The following is a 20,914-nucleotide window of genomic DNA, read 5'->3' as shown; positions in this document are numbered from 1 at the left end:
GGAGAGTTTAAAGGCACAAGAAAATCTCTACTATCGGCTATGGAGAAAAAGAAAAATTACAACCAGTTTCATATGTTAGCATCTTAGTTTTGTAAATGTATTAAGCATACTTATTTTTAAAAAGTACATATCCTTAAGGATTTATGGGCAAAGTCTTAGGATGTTTATATGTGCTTTTAAATTTTTACATGCTCCGTTTTTAAAGGGATGGGAAGAAGTCAATGGCTATATGAAACAAAATTGGTAAAAGCTGATACATGTGAAGCACTGGTTTTATTATAGCATATTTTATAAAAATAGATACGATAATATCCATAAAAACAGCATTATACTTGAAGATACAAACTATGAAAGACTATACACTAAAATAATAACAATGGATATTTAATGAAATCACCATTTATTAAATGGCATGATAAATGGCTTATGTTCTTTTTAATATTACTTTTATTTCCTAAAGTATTTACAAAGAACATGCATATGTAATCATGACAAAGGAGAGAAACATTAGTCTCTCCCATGTTTCACTCATTCCACGAGCGACGCACTTGCTCCTAGCTAGGCAAGGAGCCAGCCACAAAGGTGAGCTCTGCCTTCAGGAGCTTGCTCCTAGACACCCCGAGCTCAGGTACCTCCTCCTGGTAAAAGGAGGTCAGAGCCTACAATGTCCATGAGCTCAATGAAAACTCCAGGTCTTAAAGGCAAGAGAACAAAGCTGCAAGCTCAGGAGTCTCTGGACTGTGAGAAATAGAGTCTGAAGCAGACAACTTCTCAGAAGGGCCTCCCCCAAGTACTTGCTCTGTCCCTAAGCTCTGCAGGGAGAGCTACAAAGACACTCCAGGGTAGACCACACCTTTGGAACTGGCAGCGTTTGGGCTTCCTGTTAGAGTCAGATGTCTAGAAAGGAAGCTGCATGAGCTCCCTCTATTAATTTTTTAAATTTTGAACAAAACACCAAAAGATGCTAAAGAAGATACCGACCTGCAGAGGCACCAGAGGACAAATCCAAGTCCACAGTAAGGGTCCAAACAGATGGCCACTTCTCTAGAGGGGTAAAGCTCACACTGCAGCTTAATAGAACGGCAGAAGGCACTGGTGGCTGCGTGAGACATCTGCAAGACAGAAAGGCTTCATTCAACAGTGCAGGAAGACTTCGGCAGTCAGGGTCCCTGATGCCCAAGGACATGGGTAAGATAACAAGGCTGCCCTAAACGAACAGTGTCTAACATCACGTGTCTAAAAGACATTCTGAGGATGGGGACAGCGATCATCTCAAGCCTGGGTAACTGCTGTGCTAGGGAATAGCAGGCTATTGATGTTCTCAGAAGTCTTCCTATGTCAGAGAAGTAAACAACATTCACAAGTTTCTGGTGCTTGTGTAAGACCTGGTGAGTATAGCCACAGAATGAATGGTGTACAGGTTGTACAGAAAGGAGTTCTTGTCTGACACCTCTAACAACCTGCAAATAGGTAGAAGATATCACAGTTCGTGTCTACCTCTGTCAATAGAACTCTGGGCCTTGTTCCCATGACACCTTCAGGGCCCACCGTGGCAGCCGGTAGGACTGGATAAATCACCCCAACATAATGATTAGGAATGAGAGGCAAACAGAGGATTTGCTGCAAGTCCAAAAATTAAAGCTGGACTTTGAAGCAAGGTCTTTTTGTCTCTAATCCCTTGCCCTCTTCATGATATGATTTTTTTTTTTTTTTTGCTGCAAACTGATGGTCAGAACCCAATCTCATTCCACCCCAAACAAGGCTATAGTCCCTTTCCTTCCCTTCAGAAATAGTCCTACCACAGTTACTATGTACTGTGAACTAGTTTGAAACATATAAGAGTTACAGCAAAATCAATTCTCTAACAGAGACTTTCTAAGCCAAAGAAACTCAGGGAAAAAGAGGAGAAAATAACTAAGTTTTTATGTTTTTTTAAAAAACACATTGCAAGGTGATAGGAAACAGCATCTCATTCAGAGCTAACCTATAAGGACGCCAGAGCAGAACATTGCAATCATGAGAAAATGAGGCCAAATGTCTAGTTTCCCATTTATCCCTTCAGAAAAGAGATGAGAGAAACGGGGGGTGGGGAATGCTTCCATTATAAAATGTTGGATCACTGTCATTAAAGTTCTGCCCAGGATAAAGTCTCAGGAAATTTTACTGAATGCACACAGGGAAAGAGAATTGATCTAGAAACTGAGACATAAACAATTCTTTTCAATTTGCTTTCAAAGCCACAATATTTATTTAAAAAAGAAATGAGGTAGTACTTATACAACATTCCTCCAACTTCTTGCCTCTCTGGATCAAGAGTCAGTAAAATCCAGCCTCCACAATCCACTTATTCACAGCAGTAAACCTTGACTACACTGTTTTTCTGTGCAAGGCATTACTTCAAGGTGGAAATTTAAGTGCTTCAGTGCAGTTTACCAAATAATAAGATACTGGAAGCTTGCTATGCATCAACCATACTCATTGCTGTTGTACAAGATCAAGACATCCTTTGCACCAATTAGCAAGAGAACAGAAAACAGAGAAACATGAATGGAAATAGGATAAGAAACAGAGAATTAGGTGATCACTTTGGAAACACATGACCCTCCTGCACAGGGAAAACCAGCAAGCAAATCCGTGAAACCTTCTCTATTTCTCCGCATGCTAATGAAGTTTAAAAATAATATAAGAAAGGGAATAAAAGGAAAGATGGATGTAAGGAAGTTGGATATTTTGTCTCCAAGTGCATTAAAAAGATTTTTTAAAGAGTTATTTTATTTTTATTGTAAAGGGATATCAGATTTACGGAGAGAAGGAGAAACTGAGAAAGATCTTCCATCTGCTGGCTCACTTCCCAAACGGCCAAAGTCATTCCGAAACCAGGAGCCAGGAGCTTCTTCTGGATCTCCCAGGTGGGTAAAGGGTTCCCAGGTTTTGGGCCATCCTCTGTTTTCTCAGGCCATAAGCATGGATTTGGATTGGAAGTGGAGTAGCCAGAATGCAAACTGGTACCCATATGGGATACTGGCCCTTGCAAGGTGAGGATTTAGTCACTCAGTCAGCATGCTAGGCTCCTCATTAAAATCTTAAATCTTGCCAACACCACAAACCCAAGAATCTGAGTTGGAATGCCTTTCTTGAACCTACAGTAAGAACCAGTTTTCCAGAAGTCCCAAATGGTAAATCTAACATTCTGATCTAATGTACCTGACAGTAGATATGTATCAATGTGGAAGCATTAGATGGGGAGACCGCCCGTGCTGATTCCAGGAATGAGTGGTGTGGCTTATCCTGGGCAGGCCTACCTCCCATGGCAGTAATGTTAAGCCCAAGTGTCCACTCCTTGGTTACACAGGGACTGAGAGTGCAGAGGAGGGTCCCAGAAGTAAAGATAAAGGACAGCTACCAAGAGTCCTAAAATGTCCTTTGGGGAAATCCATTTGGTGACTGATCTTGAATGCAGGTGTTGTGTGGATCCTCTAGCTGAGCTTGTTTATCCAGAACAATTACATATCCAGGTTCTATTAAGAAGCCTTTGAAATTCAAATCTACAATTTTCACTAGGCAAAGCTGTAAATGTACATTGAACATATTAATGTGCCTTTTTTGGCTTTTATATAAAATCAGACACCATAGAGCAAGCATTATAAAAAAAAAGTCTATTGGACACACTTGTCTCTTTCAGCTTTTATGATAGCTAATTGAATGCTCAATGGCATTCTTATGCAAAAGCTGAAACAAAATAAACATTTTGTTCTGAGAAAAACAGTAACCTCAGCAATGTATGAGTCCATGATGTAGGATAGACTTCCAGATGGAGGAGAGCAAAAGCCCAAAATAATTTCAATTATATGCTATGTTTCTTAGTATTTAAAGCACATGGAGTTTTGCACTGACTAGTATTACCATCTTTCACTTTAAATTAGGTACTTATCAAAAAAAACAGAAAATCAAATGGTCAGAAGTTTTAAGGAACTTTGTGTAACTTAAGAGACAGCAGACGCAGCAGAAGAGTTGTAGACCACATTATCTTTGTTCCATCTAGAAGTCTGCTTCTTATTTTTTAATCATTTCATTTATTTGCGAGGCAGAGACAGAAAAAGGCAAATACAGGGAGATTTCACCTGAGCCATGACTGAGACAGGCAAGAGCCCAGAACTGGCTGGGAGGGACACAAGGACTTGAGCTGTCATCAGCTGCATTCAAGAGAGCACATTAGCAGGCAGCTGGAATCAGAGGCAGAGCTGGGACTCAACTCCAGGCACGTCAATAAGGAATGCTGGCAACGCGGAAGTCCTCAGTGCTGAGACACTCAGTATAGAGAGAGATTTCTTGAGACAGACTTGGTATTATAGTTCACACATCCATGAGGCATGTGAATAGAACAGTCAAAGGTATGTGTTTTTCTTTGGGGTATAACAGTAGGAAGCTAAAAGCTAACTTTCGTGCCATAGTAACTAACTGATCATGGTTTAAAAATATTTCTTGTTTTAAAACAAACTTTTGAAAACCAATTTCAAACTCTACTATAAGGTAGTTGGTGTGTGAACACTAAATCTGGTAAATAAAGCAGAGAGAGAAGCTTTTTCATGGCTCAGGTTTGTGTAATATCTTGCCCAGGATTTCGTCTCTGCTGTGAGGGTTCTAATTCTGGCTGACATTTTGACAGGAACACTCTGACAGATCAAAAGAACATTATGGCTTCACTGAGGAGTACGAGTAAAAGATGCAAGACCCTGCTCTGTGCAGAGCCTCACAGCTCAGTGTGGGCTTCTGAGAACTAGTGCAAAAGGAAAGCATGGGCAGTCCTCAATTACGGACTTGTGAGACAGTTTCCATAAAAAGAGGTTGGAACATTTGGAAGGCATCAGTCAGTCTAGCTGACTACTGAACTGGCCACACTTTATACTTGGAATGAAACACATATGCATACCTCCCTGTTTCATCAGAGTGCTGTTACACAGAAGAGCTGACGGTCCATACACAGTCTGTAAACTAAAAGGTCACCGGCCTACATGCTCCACAGACTCCACCTCTCACCTTTACGCCCGCTAGCATCCCGGTTGTGGACACACTGAAATCAAGGTAGGCTAGTGTGTCTGGGTTAGAAGGTTTGTAGATCTGGGCAGGCCGCTTCTTTGGCAAATCGTCTGGAAAGCAAAACAAAGCTGTCAGCCTGTCTGACATCACTAAGAACCGAGTAAGTAAGTATATCCACCTGTCTCATTCAAGTACTGACCTGTGTCCAGTATGAGGGGCCATGTCCTAACGTCCACAGCTGCTGCCGCCTCCCTGGACCGTAGCAGCTTACAGATCAGTTGGGTTGTCATGAGACAGGCAGAACGACTCACCTGAGGGCCAGGGAATAAAGGATGCGATGAATCAATATAAACCAGCAGTGAAAAACTTTACACAGTGTTTATCATACACATCTGGTGCATATTATGCATAGTAAAACGTGCAGCCAGTCTGAGAGGAAAATTAGACATTCAAGAGCACCACTTCCACCTAAGGAGCTAGCTGACATGTGTGACAGCTAGGGATCTGCTCATAGAAGCAAACAGACTAAGTGTAGGGGACTAAGAAACCTGCACCCCAAAACAGTATCAGCAGTGTTCTGATCACATTCAGAAAGGATCACAGAAATGAACTGCTTTCACTCCCGGCTGTGTTATACCTGATAACCCAGAAAGAGGAATGGATAAAGAAACTGCGGTACATCAACTCCACAGAATACTACTCAGTCATCAAAAGAATGAAATTCTACCATTTGCATCTAAATGGTTACAACTAGAGACCATTATGTTCAGTGAAATAAGCCACTCCAAAGAAGACAAATATCGTATGTTCTCTCTGTTGTAAGACAACATTCTTGCAAAATACAAGATCAATAGACTTGCATGTAAACATGCATATACATATATTCACCTAGAGGAATTGTATAATGGAGACCAGCATACTGGGAAGTGAATGTATGTTGCAGTATGCAGCTCCACATTTGAATAAAGGGAAGACTCCCAATGAAAACAATAAGTATATCTTGACAAAATGATGCTATGCTTTCTACCATTGCCTGTGCCTACATGATACACTTAAATAGCAGAATGTGGGACTTGTGACTTTTACTGAAGGACTATACTATTGCAATCAGGAGGCAAAGGAGTAGCAGGGAATGCAGGGTGGAATGGGGACTCCCTGTGTCGATGAAACCGTATGATGTAAAAAAAAAAAAGAAAAATGAAATAAAAAACCCACAAGGGATATTAAAATATTAGCCACCTGACCCCACAAAAGTCACACATGTCCAAGTATATCATAAATGTTTTTCTAGCAGAAGTACCCATGGTGGGAGTACCACAACACAAGTGGGACAAGACATTGGCCTTCTCTAGCCCAAAACCATTCTGTTTCCTGTGGTTTTTCCTCCAGAGGAGGAAACACTCACTCTGATATTAAATTTTCCCAGGTCTCACATAATTAAAACAAATGCATAGTTTCAAAGAGAACAGGCATTTGTAACGTTGTAGGGGAAAATGAAGTATGCTTAGCTGAGGTGGGCAGGGTAGGGGTGATGACTTCTTTTGGGCGTGCTTTCCCCAGGGCACCTTCACTGGCAATGCAACATGGTATCTGCTACCACCGAGCCACTTTCAGGCACTGGTTTAAGTCTTGCTTCCCAAACGAGGGTTCCTGAAGGTAGCCACCACTCCCTACCTCACTTTTGTGATTCCAGACACATTTGCATTCTCCCAGCTGGAATTTGGGGTCTGTGATTTGTCCTGCTCCTCCATCTCAGCTCCAAGGTAGGGGGCGTGCTCGCAGGCCCCCAGGTGACCATCTTACCTCCACAATCATCTTGACGGTCGGCAGCGTTGTTGCAATGTTCTGGGGGTGTGGAGGACGGACGGTTATGGGCACACATCCCGCATAGAGACAGCCATAAAATGCCGCGATAAGATCTATCCCTAAGCGAGGAAAGAAATGAGAATTCTTGCTTGAAACAAACCTAGCTGTTTGATGGCTGCCCTCTCTATCAGCATCCATACCAGATGTTTACGTGACAATTGCAGCTCTGGCTGATTTCTGGATGAAGCATGGAAGTCACATACACTCAGTTAAGGCCCCTGAGAAGTAATTCCCGCATTATTTCTCAAAGCAGCTATTATGTAGTTAGCAGTTAAATCTTAACTGAGTCAGTTCTCTTTAATGGTAGAAATCTAATAAAACACACTCAGGGTCTTTGTAAACGTTTCATTTAACTGGACACTGTGTTCATGTCTGGCAATGAGGCAGCAATTCCACTCCATGGCAGACAGGTGTCACCACGTGCCTCTTTGTGCAGTCTGCTATGCCACCCCTCAGGACTCAACTCTCCTCACCTGGTGGGTAGACCAGAGCCACATGGTCGCCATCTTGCAGGTGTCCTCTTTCCATCAACATTACAGCTATCTTCTCAGCTCTTTTATGAAGCTGGACACAAGTCAGCGAGTTTGCTATTGTCCCCTGGGTATCATAAGAATAAATGGTTGAGAAAAATTCTTTGAACATAACAGCTCTATTGAGATATAGCTCACATACCATACAGTTTGCTTAAGATAAAAAAAACAGTATTTTCAGGATGTTTCATCTATTCATAAACTGTACAACCATCACCACAATCAATTTTAGAATATTTTCATCATCCCTCCCCCCACCACCAAAAAAGGTTGCTCTATCCAATGAAAGTCGATCCTTTTTCTTCACACTGAATAAGCAGTACCACAACAAAACAACATTTAGATACAGAAAGACTTATAAGACTAGCGAAGAATGTTAATTAGATGGAAATCAAGCACTGAAGCCAAAAAAAGCAAATCAAGAGCAAAACTACAAAAAATTCCAGCGTATCTTCTTTCAGATTTTTAAAATATGTTAAAAAAATATAACACATGTGGACAGAATAGTACCATAAAAAAGGACCATCAGTTTGGAGCAGTACAAAATAGGTACTTAGATATAACAAAATAGCAGGGAACTCATCCGTTAAGAGAGAGCATTGAATATGCTCCAATTACAAAGAGTTTTTCTTAAGGATACACTTAGAATTATATGCTATTATCAGATATGAACAATTATCTACAGCTTTTTTTTAAAAAGGCACTTCTTTATGATCAAATTCCACTTTAAAGTGATTAATAGGGAAAAGGACTTATTACAAGCAGTCATAGCATTGGGGGTTATTGAGGGATGATGTAAGAAAAGAAACACAACAGAATTCCTATCTCAAATGACCTGTGTCTCAAACACATACATCCAGGTTGGGTAGGAGGGACTTTCTCATGTGTCTAGGTACGAACATCAGCACGTGCCTTTTACCTTGCTTATAAAATGACTGGTCACCATCGCTAGCTTTGCGCAGCAGAGGTCAGCGAGGGGTGAGCCAGGGCAGCAGAGGGCCCAGCTGGGGAGAGGGTGACAGGCATTCACCACGCCAGCCTGCAGAACCTTAGCAGCCAGCCTGAGTCGGTGGAGGACAGGTTCAGCTTACACATCTCTGGATTGAATCTTCTCACACACAACTTTCCTTCATTGTTTTCACAGACATGTGAAGTGGAAGAGCCAGATGGCAAACATGGCCACAATGGATTGATAAAAAGACAGAAGATCTGACAAGGTTGGTGATAAGGAGGTCAAACCCAAAAGTTAAAGAGTTTGGTGCCTTTGAGATAAGACTGCTCTTCTGAGCATTTATTCATAGAGATGACTCCTGTAAACAAACCAAGACAGACCTGCTCCCTGGCTCCAACATCTTTAGAGCTCTTCAAACTTTCTATGGGACAAACACAGCACAGCTAAAGGTGAGTCCTAGGGATCATACAAACCCTCAAACTGATCGGGATGGGGGTAATCCCAGGTCTACCCTCAACCCTTGCAATCCTTCAACAATGCAAGCCAGCATCATGGAAAATGGATGTGCCTTGGGGTGGTAGGATACACCATGGCTCACAGTGAGAGCCGGCAGCACCCTTGTCACCCTCCATGCCCACTGGCATCTTGGGCCTGTCTTAGGCAGCAGTGTTCTCAGTATGGCTTGCACAATTTCTGGAACTGATGCCTTGTTCCCCTGCTGGGCATTGAAGCTGACTCCGGGTCAGTTAGCTCTTTGGGCACATGACAGCAGCTTTGTCTTGCCTACTTGCTTGGGGCCTGAGAGTGGAGAAGCTTGGATGACTCATACCTGGCAGCCATGAGAGTATCTGAGCCTATGTTCATCCTCTTTCAGAGAACCCCCACCTAAGGGCACTGACAAAGTGCAATGTGTATGCTGGCCTTTATTTTGATACCTGTCTGTGAAACCCAACTGTCATGGTTCTGTTTCATTTCTTATGGGGTTAATACAAAACTAACAACTCTCTCCATCACACCTGTGGTGATGGTTCAGGGGAGTAGTGGTTGGGGCTGTATGACTTGGTAACCACTGGACAGGTGATTTTCTAGCATGGAAAAAGACACCAAAACAACAGCAGCTTCTTTGGAACCTGTAATCACAGTGAGTCAGGTGAGGTAAGCACCTTGGTGATTAGTGCGAAAAGTCTGAGCTGCTCCATAAGCTGAGATGCAGGTTTCTCATTGTGCCTCTGGATCCAGCACACCCAGGCATCACCCAGACGGCGAGCTGGCAGCCCAAATGCCATTCTACCCCAGTTACCAGTAATTTTTCTATTTTCTCCCAGTTGGCAAGGTTGACACAGCTCATATGGGGACTCTGTTCATTCCTACTTGCAAGCCTTTTTCCAACCCCCTACCCCAGTTTTGACAGGCAGAGAGAAAAATGAGTTCCCATCCAATGGTTCATTCCTCAAATTTCCTGGCCAAGCCCAAAGCCTGTATTCAGTGACCATGGGTGGCAGGATCCCAATCACCTGAGCCATGACAATGGCCCCGCAGGATCTGCATTGGTAGGAAGTTGGAATTAGGAGTCAGAGACAGATACTGAATCCATAATGTGGGATGCGGGTGTGCTAAGGTGGTAGACCAGATGCCTCCCACCCCAGACTTTAGAAACACCACTGATTTTTCAGGTATACATTTTATTTTCCCAAATAACTGCTAAGAAGAGACATGAATGTTCTAGGTGAACAGTTCCAGAAAACAGTCATCTATTCTCAAGTAGGAGCCATCATTCTCTGGCATATTCACTAGCATTCATGGAGAACACTTAAGTTTCCATGATGAAAACCACTGCCAATGAAGAGTTGTAGGCAAAATTATTTTGACAGATAAATCAGGGATGACTTTTCCTAAAGGAAACCTTGGCGTTGATAAAATGGTAACACAGAAGTCTAGCAGTGAGTTACGACATCGCTTGCAACAGCAGCATCCCATGTCAGAGTCTTGGTTTGAGCCTCAGCTGCCCTGCTCCAATCCAATTTCTTGTGAATGTGCCAGGAAGGCAACAAATATTGGCCCAAGAGCTTGGATTCTGTCTATCCATGTGGGAGACCTGGAGGGAGTTCCTAGCTCCTAGACTTGGCTTGGTTATGCCCTGGTTGACTGGGCCATTTAGGGGATCAACCAGTAAATAGGAGATCTTTCTCTCTGAATTTCAAACAAGTAAATATTTTAAGATATTGTTTTATATGTAAAGAATGTTCAAGAAGGTAATCTTTCACTTGTTTGTAAAGAGTTATATTCCTGCTTTCTCCTGTAACATGCTTGCTACTTGTGCTCAACAAAATACTAGTCAATAGGATCCAACTGCACATCAGGTAGATCATTGACCCAAGACAGGTGGGGTTCATTCAGGAATGGTTCAACATTCACAAATCAATAAATATGATTCATCACATCAACAAATTGAAAAATAAAGCCATATGATCATTTCAATATATGCAGAGAAGACATCTGATAAAATCCAACACCACTTCATGCTGAAAACCTTAAGCAAGATAGGCATAGAAGGAACCTGCTATAACACAATCAAAGCTGTGTAGGAAAAGCCCAACATCAGCATCATACTATAGGGGAAAGGCTGGAAGCTTTTCCACCAGATCTGGTACTAGACAAGGATGTTCACTGTTATCACAGTTGTTCAATATAGTATTGGAATTCCTTGACAGTGCTAAAGGCTCATTCTTAATTACTATGTTCACAGTAGACGAGAACACATTAATGAATGCTGTATATGATAACCAGGAAGCACTGCTTACACTTATAAGCTGAAAGGAACAACCACTTTTTAAATGAGCCATGATCAAAGGATGTTTGTAAGAAGTAGCCAAATTCATCATCAACAGAAATGCACACCTCAAGGTGTGGGCACCAGTCATGTGTAGAGAAACTGTACTTTAGATATGTGACAGAAGTCATTTCTGGAATGAATTTTACCTTTTTCTGCTTATGGTATTAAAATACTGCTGTTAGAAAATGTATACATGGCTTTCATTTTATTTCTATTGGTCAGTGTTGAACCTGAAAATCAGTTTAACTGGCAATTGTACTGGATCAGCCATAAAAGTTATGCTGTGGACTTAAAAGTCCAGGGTGAACATTGGTGACAGGTGTGCAGGGGAAGTAGCAGAAGGGTATCAGTGGACACAGGTGCTGGGATCTGACCCTTTTAGGAAAATAACAGCAGTAATGTTGTGGCCCTTCAGATAGCTTGGGATGGAACTGATTCCATGTGGACAGTGTGTTATGAACAGATTATTCCAAGAAGGAAAAGTTATTCTTGGACCATGGATTCTACACATTAACCACAAATTGGTCCTATTGAAGCCCCCTTTAAACCACAAGACTACTTTTCAGTAAACATATTACTTTAGAATATACAGGGTCCAGCCACAGCAAAGACCTGAGGCCACAGGGGCTCAAGCTGGCACGAGATGCCAAATTCAGTGCCAGGGACCAGTCTGAAGGATCTTTCCTCAAATTAGATGTTGCTAGAATCTATTTCCCACCTACTATCTGTGAAGACATTTTTGAATCTCTGTGTACGCAGGGGGTGACTCCTGCTTTTAAGTGACTCATCGTACCTCCAAACTGGAGACAAACACCCTGCAGTCTGGGTGCAATGTATCTGGAAATCTGTGTGTGTGCTTTGGCGGGGGAAGAGTTTAAAAAGTGATTCCTGGTTTACAGAGACTACAAGCATGACTGAGATGCTAAGGAAATTAAGGGAAGAAGTACACTTGCTAAAGGGATCAGACAATGAACTGCACCTGAGGCATGGCAGGCAGGATATGGTTCAAATTTAGGTAATCACTTGGAAGGTGATATTGGAAATCTCTAGAGAGCCACTGAGACTATGGAGATGAAGAAAAACATCACTAGCAGCTTACAGTTGACGTTACAGAGGGAGGATAAAGAATGTCAGAGGATAAAGAATGTTAAAGGGGCACTGGGACAGAGTGGAAGAAGTCAAGGGAGGGGAACTGGACATGTAGGCTTGGAAAACACTGTTGTGTCTATATTCAGTGGCTGGTGAAGGAGTCAAGGGAAAGAAAAGACTTTTTAGATCCTGGGACTGTCCCTACTACCACATGGCTATGAGCGTGAGAAGCAGTGTGGACTGTCAGTGCAGGAAGGCTGGTAGAGGCCAGGGGCCCCACCAAACAATATCAGCAGGCACAGGGTCCAAAACGAGCGCTCCTGTTTCTAGAGCTTCCTCCTGGGAAATGGCCTTGGGCAGATTCAGTAAAGCAAACCATTGAGACCAAGTCAGCACACAGGACAACCTAGGATTATGGTAGAGGAAGTTGGTTAGTGCAGAGGTCACCTTCATGGACCAAACCTCATGCATACTGGTTTCAGAACAGGAACCCAAACTAGAAACTTGGGGAATAATTTTCCTATGTTGTGGCATTTCCTTTGTCTTTACCCTCAAAATGGTAAGAGGTAACTTCACACACTATAAAATTTTGGTATTTAGCAATTCTAAACAATCACGACTTTTTAAGCATTTGAAGGTGATTATGTTTACCAAGAAAAGCTACGATTTAAACCTAACTTTCTAAGGATTTTACATCGAATTTTACTCTTATAAATATGTGCGTGGAAGTGAAAATCCTTAATCCTAAGTATTAATATGAATCAATACTTGGTGAGTTTGGTTTTCTAATCAACAGGAACTTACAAATTATGCCTACAAAGTAGAAATTATACAATGGGAAAGATTTCATTCCTTGAATCTCTGCTTCACACAACTTATTTATTTATAAAAAAAGTAGTTTTGGGGAGGGGTGGGGAGAATCCCAGTACCTATGAAACTGTGTCACTTAATACAATGTAGTTAATGAATAAAAAAAGTAGTTTTGTAGATCAAGCTAAAAACAAATAAATGGCAGATTTGCAATGGTTCTCTATCAGATAACACCTGCATATACATATATATAGATATATATATATGAACAAGTCATTATAATTAAAGGCAATCCTTAAGTGAGAAAGTCTCATTAGTCAAAATAGCAAAAAAATACGGTAAAAGAAATTCACATAGGACTAATGTGGGAAAACTATAAAGAAACGGGGGAGTCCCCTAGGAGCCATGGTGGTCCCCAGAAGGTTACCCATCAGGAACAGCAAGCTCCGTGTGCCTCACCCGACAGTTGAGCAGTGTATACAGCACATGGTCTGGGGTGGTCTGAGCTCTCCACTGCAAGACCTCGGACAGAAACAGGAACTGCAACAGAGCACAGGATTCGGATCAGGCCCCTGTGTTAATGCCTCGGGTGCCTTCAAACAGCATGCATCTCCACAGAAACGAGGGCATTCATTTCCAGGAAAAGCCCCGACAACCACATCATCAGCAGACCATAGAAGGGCTTATAAACCTTTTTCTCCTGCAGTGATTCAGAATTCAGCACAGCAGTCCGAGATCCACAAAGCTGACTGATGGTGTAATTTGGGTTAGGGATGCTTTCTGAAAATCTAAGTGTTGGAGTACTAGCACTCTTCCGTAGGGGTCACCGTTATCCCACAGCTTCCAGAAGGCATTTTGTTCATGTTCACAGGTTGCAATGAGACAATCAGATCTTTGTTTTTAAATTCTTTCAAATTTATATGTTTAAGTGGCAACTGCCTGATGTCATTACTCTGCATTACATATTACACAGACTACAGTAAAAATGTCAGCCTTGCTTCACATCTGGATGTGGGAAATCTCATGTAAAACCCTAATGTCTTTTATTAAGAGCAATGAACTATGGGGATGGGGTTGATGGTGATGGTGGTAGGGTGGGTTGAAGGGTGGTCAATGAACAAAAGGCCATGGGCTACTAAGCTGGTAATATTTTACATGATTGATTTGGCTATATTACTTTACAGTCCAAATGGAGTGGGGCCACTTCCTCGCTGCAGGAAATGAGATCTCTTTCGGTGAACCCTACGCGTTGTCAAGGGTGAGTGGTTCTGCACATGACTTGCAGCTACGCATCACAAGGTGAAGAACATTTTGGTCAAATTCAGCTTGAGTATTTCTCCTACAGTTATTTAGGCTGTGGTAAAGGAAGTCTGATTCCCAAACCTTGGACTTGAACTGATGTTTTCTTGTATTCTCAAGATTAAAGGACAGACGCCTTGCCACAGGATCACTATGAGGCAATGTGAGCTTAAAGCCAGGGCTGGCAGCAATAATTAGGAACAAGTGGAGAGTGGCAGGAGGATTCCCAAACTGTCTGCTCAGTATGGGGTTATGACACATACTCAGACCTGCACAACTGTGAAATTTTCTGAAACATGAGATTCACTACCAGACATACTTTCCTTATAAAATAACACAGATGTCTTTTGCAGGACCAAGAGGGCAGGTAGAAATGTAAGTTCTTCAAAGATGCAAAACTAGTGGTGGTCACACAATTGGGGAAATAGGAAATCAGGGCGTCATTGCTCTGTGATGCACTCAGCCCCACTAGTGCATTCCAACAGGACTGACCTGAGGTTAGCATTTGACTCTTACCTTCCGGGCCTGATCATTGTCTTCTATCTGACCCAGGTCTCTGCCACTAGCTTGAGCAATCCTCTTCCCAGACACCAGGTTTCCCACCATCACAGAGGCAGGGCCGATTTCTACAAAGAAACAAAGGTATGTACAGGAGGAGGCACAAATCCAGTCTCCTAAAACGACTTCCGATCTCGTTGAAGAGCTCACTAAAGGAAAATCTCTTGAATGACCTGTTTTGAATAAGTCTGATTACAACACTTTTCAAAGAGATCACTAAAATGGTGATGATGACTAATATAAACAAACCACCATGAGGACTTCTATGGCAACAGGATTTTCACCAAACATAAAATTCCCAGGTCCATGGCTTTATATTCCAGACAGGGTGACCTCAAGGGGTGCTGACAGGTTTCCAGGTGTGGCCATAAAAATGTGACAGAGGATAAGCATGGAATTTAAAAACACACATGTTGCTTCTAGGTAAAGACTTTTGGGTTATGTCTTTTCCTATCTTCTGGTGTTATTGCAAAAAATGAGAACTGATCATTCGTAAGATATTGCAAATTTTAAGTATCACCTGGAATTGATTAAAGGGACACTAATGAAGGTAGAGGACACCAAATCACTTATTGATGTGAATTCACTGAATGAAAAGGTTTCAGGTTTTCTCTCAGGTCCCTGTGAGAAGTGCAAAAACCAATGACAAGCCGACTGTGAATGAAGCCTAAGCTCTATTTTACTGCATGACTACTGACCTACCTACCAATGCCCTTTTCCTGGTGGATGAAAACATTTTGTAGGAGAAAAGCATGTATACTCTCATAACTTTTCATAAAAAGAACTTCTGAAAAGAACCTAAGAAAGCTTTAAAAAAACTTCGCATTGCTGGAAACACTAGGTTTTCTCCACATTCCTCAAAACATTATCATTTACACTTTTTCATTAAACCCGTATCTATGAACCAATCTACACATTTTATAGGAAAAATACATAAATTGCATGAGAATATACCATTGTATGTGTGTAAGAGGAGACACAGAATTCAAGGGAGAGTGAGAAAGTTTACGAAAAGAACCGTGTCGTAAAATAACAAAATAAGACATTAGTTTGCCTGTTATCCTTGGTTTTATAAAATGTTAAGTTGAAGGCAATGTTAAGTTGAAGGCAATTATTAATTCAAAATCGTGCTGAAATTTTAATGGAGGCCTACTTACATAGTTACAAATCAGAATATTGGTTACATTATTTATTACATGTGAAGATCTGTGCCTGTAGATTAGCAGACTGATCATGTAATGTAGTTGGGGAAGGACAGAGGTCCGCCAAAGCTGGCAAATTGTGTCTGCTTTTTCAGCTCTTACAATTTTGCTACCTGCTCACAACCTAGGCTCAAAGTCTCTGTGAACAGTTTGGTACTTAATTAGGAGAATCTCACAGTGCATATTGTTGTTGACTGAGTAAATACAAAGCCATGCAATAGGAGAAGGCAATTTAGTTCTCTACAAATCATCTAAATTCCCAGGACTCAGTGTCCACGAGCTGAATGTCTCCGATGCACACAAATGGTCTCTATGAACATTTGCTTTGGCTGTCAATAGCAGGTACTTGTTCAGTCTTTTAAAAATAGTTGTCTTTAAATGGTCATTTTTATTTGAGAGAAAGAGACTAAGACACGGAGATCTTCCATCTGCCCAAATGCCTAAATCAGCAAATCAGCCAGGCAAGCATAGGCCAAAGACCAGGTCTCCCACGTGTGAGACAAGGACCCAAGCACTGGAGCTGTCACTGTTGTCTCCCCCAGGGGAAACAATAGTAAAAGGAAGCTAGATTGGCAATGGGGAAGCTGGGACTCCAACCAGGCACGCTGATATGAAATGCAGTTGTGCCAAATGACTCTCCTGTAGTCACGTTAATGTTTATCATTCCAGGATGCCTTAGAAATCATCTGGTGTCATCACATAGTCTGACACTGAGTGCTGGGGCAATGTCCTCTAAGTACATTATAGGTCACTAGGGCAGGGAATTGGCAACACTGAGATCTTCAGCTTCGTGGCCATTTAATGTTCAGAAAGATTCTTGAATTTGCAGTTACATTACCTCTCAATTTAATAAAACAGATGGGATACATATGCACACATCATACGTGTGTATGAATATATATATTTAAAACTTCTTTTTTAAAGTCATTAACCACATAAAGCCTCATCAACACACTGCAGTATTAGGGAAAAAGTTTCCCTATGTGCTAGATCATTCTCTACCTGCCCAATCTCTACTGCAGAAGGCCTTCTTCAGGCACCTTCACATCAGAGGGCGAGTTATTGTTTTTCTTGATATTTGGCAGGTGAGCTGAGTCTTGCAGTCATGAAATCATAGAGTATTGTGTATTTGCATATCATTCTCCTCATAGTACCTATTTTAACCATGTTTCACAAACTACTCAACTCTCAGGACCTGCACAGGAGACCTCCACTGTCTCCACTGTCTGGGTCAGCCAGGTCAGAGCTTCCGACAATGAATCAGCATAGGTGGTAGAGAAGGAAGATCCAGTTACTTCCAGTTCCATACCGGGGACACCTGATCAGTCCCAAGACCATCATAAATTTTAACCTAACGGAAACAAGCATGTCTAGATAAAACAATTGGTATTGCATGACTCGCAACATTACTTACGTTCTGGGATGAGATATAAGAGGCTATTTTTCTACTTTCTATTATGTTTCGTGTTTTAGGGGTTCATCAAATGAAGGGACTGTTATCTATTAAATTTTAGGAAACGAATACTTCAGTCAGCTACAACTGCACACTTTACTACAGCCATCATATAAACTGGAGATTCAGAGAAGAAAATGAAAGTGAGAGGGGAAAAAAGAAATGGAGGAAATTTAGCTAAGGAAATTTGGGACATGAGAAAACATTTTAAAAGAAATAGAAAGCAAACAGTGATAGTAAACATAAAACTAATGTGTCTAAGAAACAGGAAATCATGGTTTTCCTACTTTCTTTTGGAAAATTAATTTATACTAGACTAGGAGAGAACTAAGCATTCAATTGTGTAACTGACTGCCACACAAAACATCTGTGAGTAGTAGCAAGTGGTTTATAATCAGAAGACCAAATTCAAGTCCTTTGTCAAGTCCTCTTGTAAGCATCAGCTCCCCGACCTAGAGAGGAATCACCCACTACACATCTCCCACTTAATGAGGCAGGGAATGTTGCTAGGCAACCAGGACCTTGTCACACCTGCTGAGTCATACCCTGCATATGACTCCTCAGATAAATTTCTCTCAGTGGCTACTTTTGCTCGTCTGTATCACAGAGACAGGAACAACTACTTCAAGAGTTCCACAAGGATGCAATGAAACATACAAAGAGAGGGGCCGGACTTGCAAAGCAGTGGGTTAAGCCACCGACCTATGACACTAGCATTCCATATGGGTGCCAGTTCAAGTCCTGGTTGCTCCACTTCTGATCCAGCTCCTGGATGATGAGCCTGAGAAAGCAGTGGAAAAGAATCCAAGTCCCTCCGATGAGGCCCAGCCCTGGCTGATGCAGCCATTTAGTGGGTGCCTGGAAGGTCTCTTGGTCTCTCCCTCTCTATATATATAGCTCTGCCTTCCCAAAAAAACAGATAAATCTTAACACACACACACACGCGCGCGAGATAGTGGCTACTCTAATACACAACATACCACTATTCCAGTATCCTAATCTGAGTTTGGTTCTGGTTCATACACGCCTCTGAGGTCCACTGGATCAGCACTAGGACCCTCTGCTACTACAATGGGAGAAGAATTCCTAGGACAGAACCAGCATATTCTTGTAGTACATTCTCTTTGAGAACTATGTGTAATCATAGGAGAATGACTGACTTAGCCATTAGAATTCATATAATTAGAATTCTTATCATTAGATAATGATATTCCCAAACTACAAAGCATTAGACATTATGACAATGTCACAAATAAATCTGTAGAATTCTTCAAATGATTCAGGATGCCTTCCACTTAGGAAGACATTTTGATTCCTAAGTTAACCAAATGAAACACGTAAGGATTTTGGATTTCTTCCTTGACACGAGGAGTTTTGGCTTTGCCAGAGGTCACTGGACTGTTGGCTGTGCAAAATCTAATTTACGTCAAGGGCTTGATGTCCCACCAGGAGGACTAGCCATCTCCTTCCATCCCTAAGGCCTCTACTGGCCCATCTCTGCCTGGGCACTGCCAACTCTGCTGAACTGCTACATCCTCTCCACCCTTGGGTATAAACGTGCCTCCCGTGATATGCAGGCAATGAGATGGCTGCGGAGATGAGAGTAGGCCGAGGGTGGCTTGGATGCAGCCTTCTTGAGTATGGAACTCAAAGCAGACAGATCAGATAGCCCGTCTGAGACTGGGCACAGTTGCACATACCTGGTTGCTTCTGTCGAGGTTTGGGTAAGTTTGTGACACAAGTGTGGGGGCACATCAGGACATTGCATGGGTGCAAGGAGCCCTCCAGGAACAGTTGCTTTGTTTCCGACAGATGGATCCCACCCAGCGGGGTTTTGGGGAGGGTATTTGCTGGCACTAAGGCCAGGCAATAAACTCCAACTTGATGTATACTGTCAATTGCCTGGGAAATCAAAAAAGAGGAATTTGTTATACTAGGAATTATATGCAGAACATTCATCTAAGAAACATTTAAATAACAAAAATACTGTCTATAATACAAAAAAGCACAAGCAATCTTCCTGGAATAAAAATGCCAAGGTAAGAGAAAAGGGCTTTAAAAAATTTTCACTTTTATCTAATTTTCATAGGTATTTATTTTTCTATATTTATGTGAGAAGTAGAGTGACAGAAATAAAGGAGGTATTTCCACTTACTGGCTCACTCCCCCAAATTCCTACAAGTCAGGCCTGGCCCCCAGGTCAAAGCTGGGAGACAGGAACTCTATCTGGTTCTCTTATGAGGGTGACAAGGAGACCTATGTACTAGAGACACATTTGCTGCCTCCCAGGGCACTTGTTAGCAGGAAGCTAGAATTAGGGGCAGAGCTGGGATTCAAACCAAGGCACTCTGATATGGCATGCCAGCATCCCAACTGGCAATTTAACTGCCAGGGCAAAAATCCACTCAAGAGTTCTGTACTGAGAACTTGTTAAAGAGTATAAAAAAAAAAACACAACAAAAAAGGCTGTTTGGAAGGAAGAATGTACGTGCTCAAGACAACAACAAAAATTTGCTCTGTGATACCCCTTTCCCAATGTGAACGATGGAAGCCAGCTTTGCAAACTCCTAATCCCCATCCTGGATCTGGCTACCTCGCTTCTGGGATGCCTGATGTAACTTCTGACCACACGGAACAAAGGGAAAAAGGAGTGCCATGCACATGAATCCGAGCCATCACCCTGACCATGAACAAGGGCAGCTGAAACGCAGACAAGAAAGGGGAGCGACAGTGGCAAGGCGGAGTGACCTGGAGCACCCTGCTCATCCACTGGAAGCTGTCTTCCTCCGTGGAGTCGGGCCTCTGCTCAGCCACAATCACTATCCTCTCATCGTGAAGGACGGTGACTGAGAACACAGCTATCCTGTGGGGGACAGAGAGGAACATGTCAGGAGCACATGGTGGAGATACTCTCGCCAAGACTTGCTGTTGTGGCAAGGATTTGTATACTTGCATAATCATCATTCGTTACCTGGCACAGGGGATTGCAGTTCTAATGGCTACCCCCCAAAAAGCAAACTGCATTGCCACATTCTCATGCACTTGCTAACTACAGGGGCCAGGTGAGATGCCTAAGGAGGTTGCACAGGCAAAATCACCCACAAGTCTCTGGAAGGCTATATACAGTACAGTGATTTATAATGGCTAGTACAGGCAGGAGGAGGGAGTGAGCAAGGGTCTGGCTGAGACTTGGAGAGCCGGACCACTCACATCTTGAGACTGCACAAATGAAGTGATATTCTCCAAACCAGCAGACCTGGTCTGTGTGGGAACAGTCTCCTGTGA

The 20,914-nt window shown here is 42.2% G+C and overlaps 1 protein-coding gene across 2 annotated transcripts in view; it reads right to left on the bottom strand.

Moving 5' to 3' along the window:
• The window catches only part of DIP2C (disco interacting protein 2 homolog C), a 408,787-nt gene that overhangs the window by 43,291 nt on the left and 344,582 nt on the right, over positions 1 to 20,914 (bottom strand). For both annotated transcript variants that reach the window (XM_058669544.1, XM_058669545.1), the window contains 9 exons: positions 20,378 to 20,492; positions 19,330 to 19,531; positions 14,933 to 15,042; positions 13,577 to 13,657; positions 7,377 to 7,500; positions 6,841 to 6,962; positions 5,237 to 5,348; positions 5,038 to 5,147; positions 982 to 1,112 (listed from right to left, as the gene is read on the bottom strand). In XM_058669544.1, the coding sequence (XP_058525527.1) occupies positions 982 to 1,112; positions 5,038 to 5,147; positions 5,237 to 5,348; positions 6,841 to 6,962; positions 7,377 to 7,500; positions 13,577 to 13,657; positions 14,933 to 15,042; positions 19,330 to 19,531; positions 20,378 to 20,492 (1,107 nt within the window). The remainder of the gene's footprint in view (positions 1 to 981; positions 1,113 to 5,037; positions 5,148 to 5,236; positions 5,349 to 6,840; positions 6,963 to 7,376; positions 7,501 to 13,576; positions 13,658 to 14,932; positions 15,043 to 19,329; positions 19,532 to 20,377; positions 20,493 to 20,914) is intronic.

This window comes from Ochotona princeps, chromosome 10 (genome assembly GCF_030435755.1).
Source record: "Ochotona princeps isolate mOchPri1 chromosome 10, mOchPri1.hap1, whole genome shotgun sequence".
Classification (NCBI taxonomy): domain Eukaryota; kingdom Metazoa; phylum Chordata; class Mammalia; order Lagomorpha; family Ochotonidae; genus Ochotona; species Ochotona princeps.
Note: the sequence above shows the minus strand (reverse complement) of the source record. Positions and strands in the feature narration are given on the sequence as shown.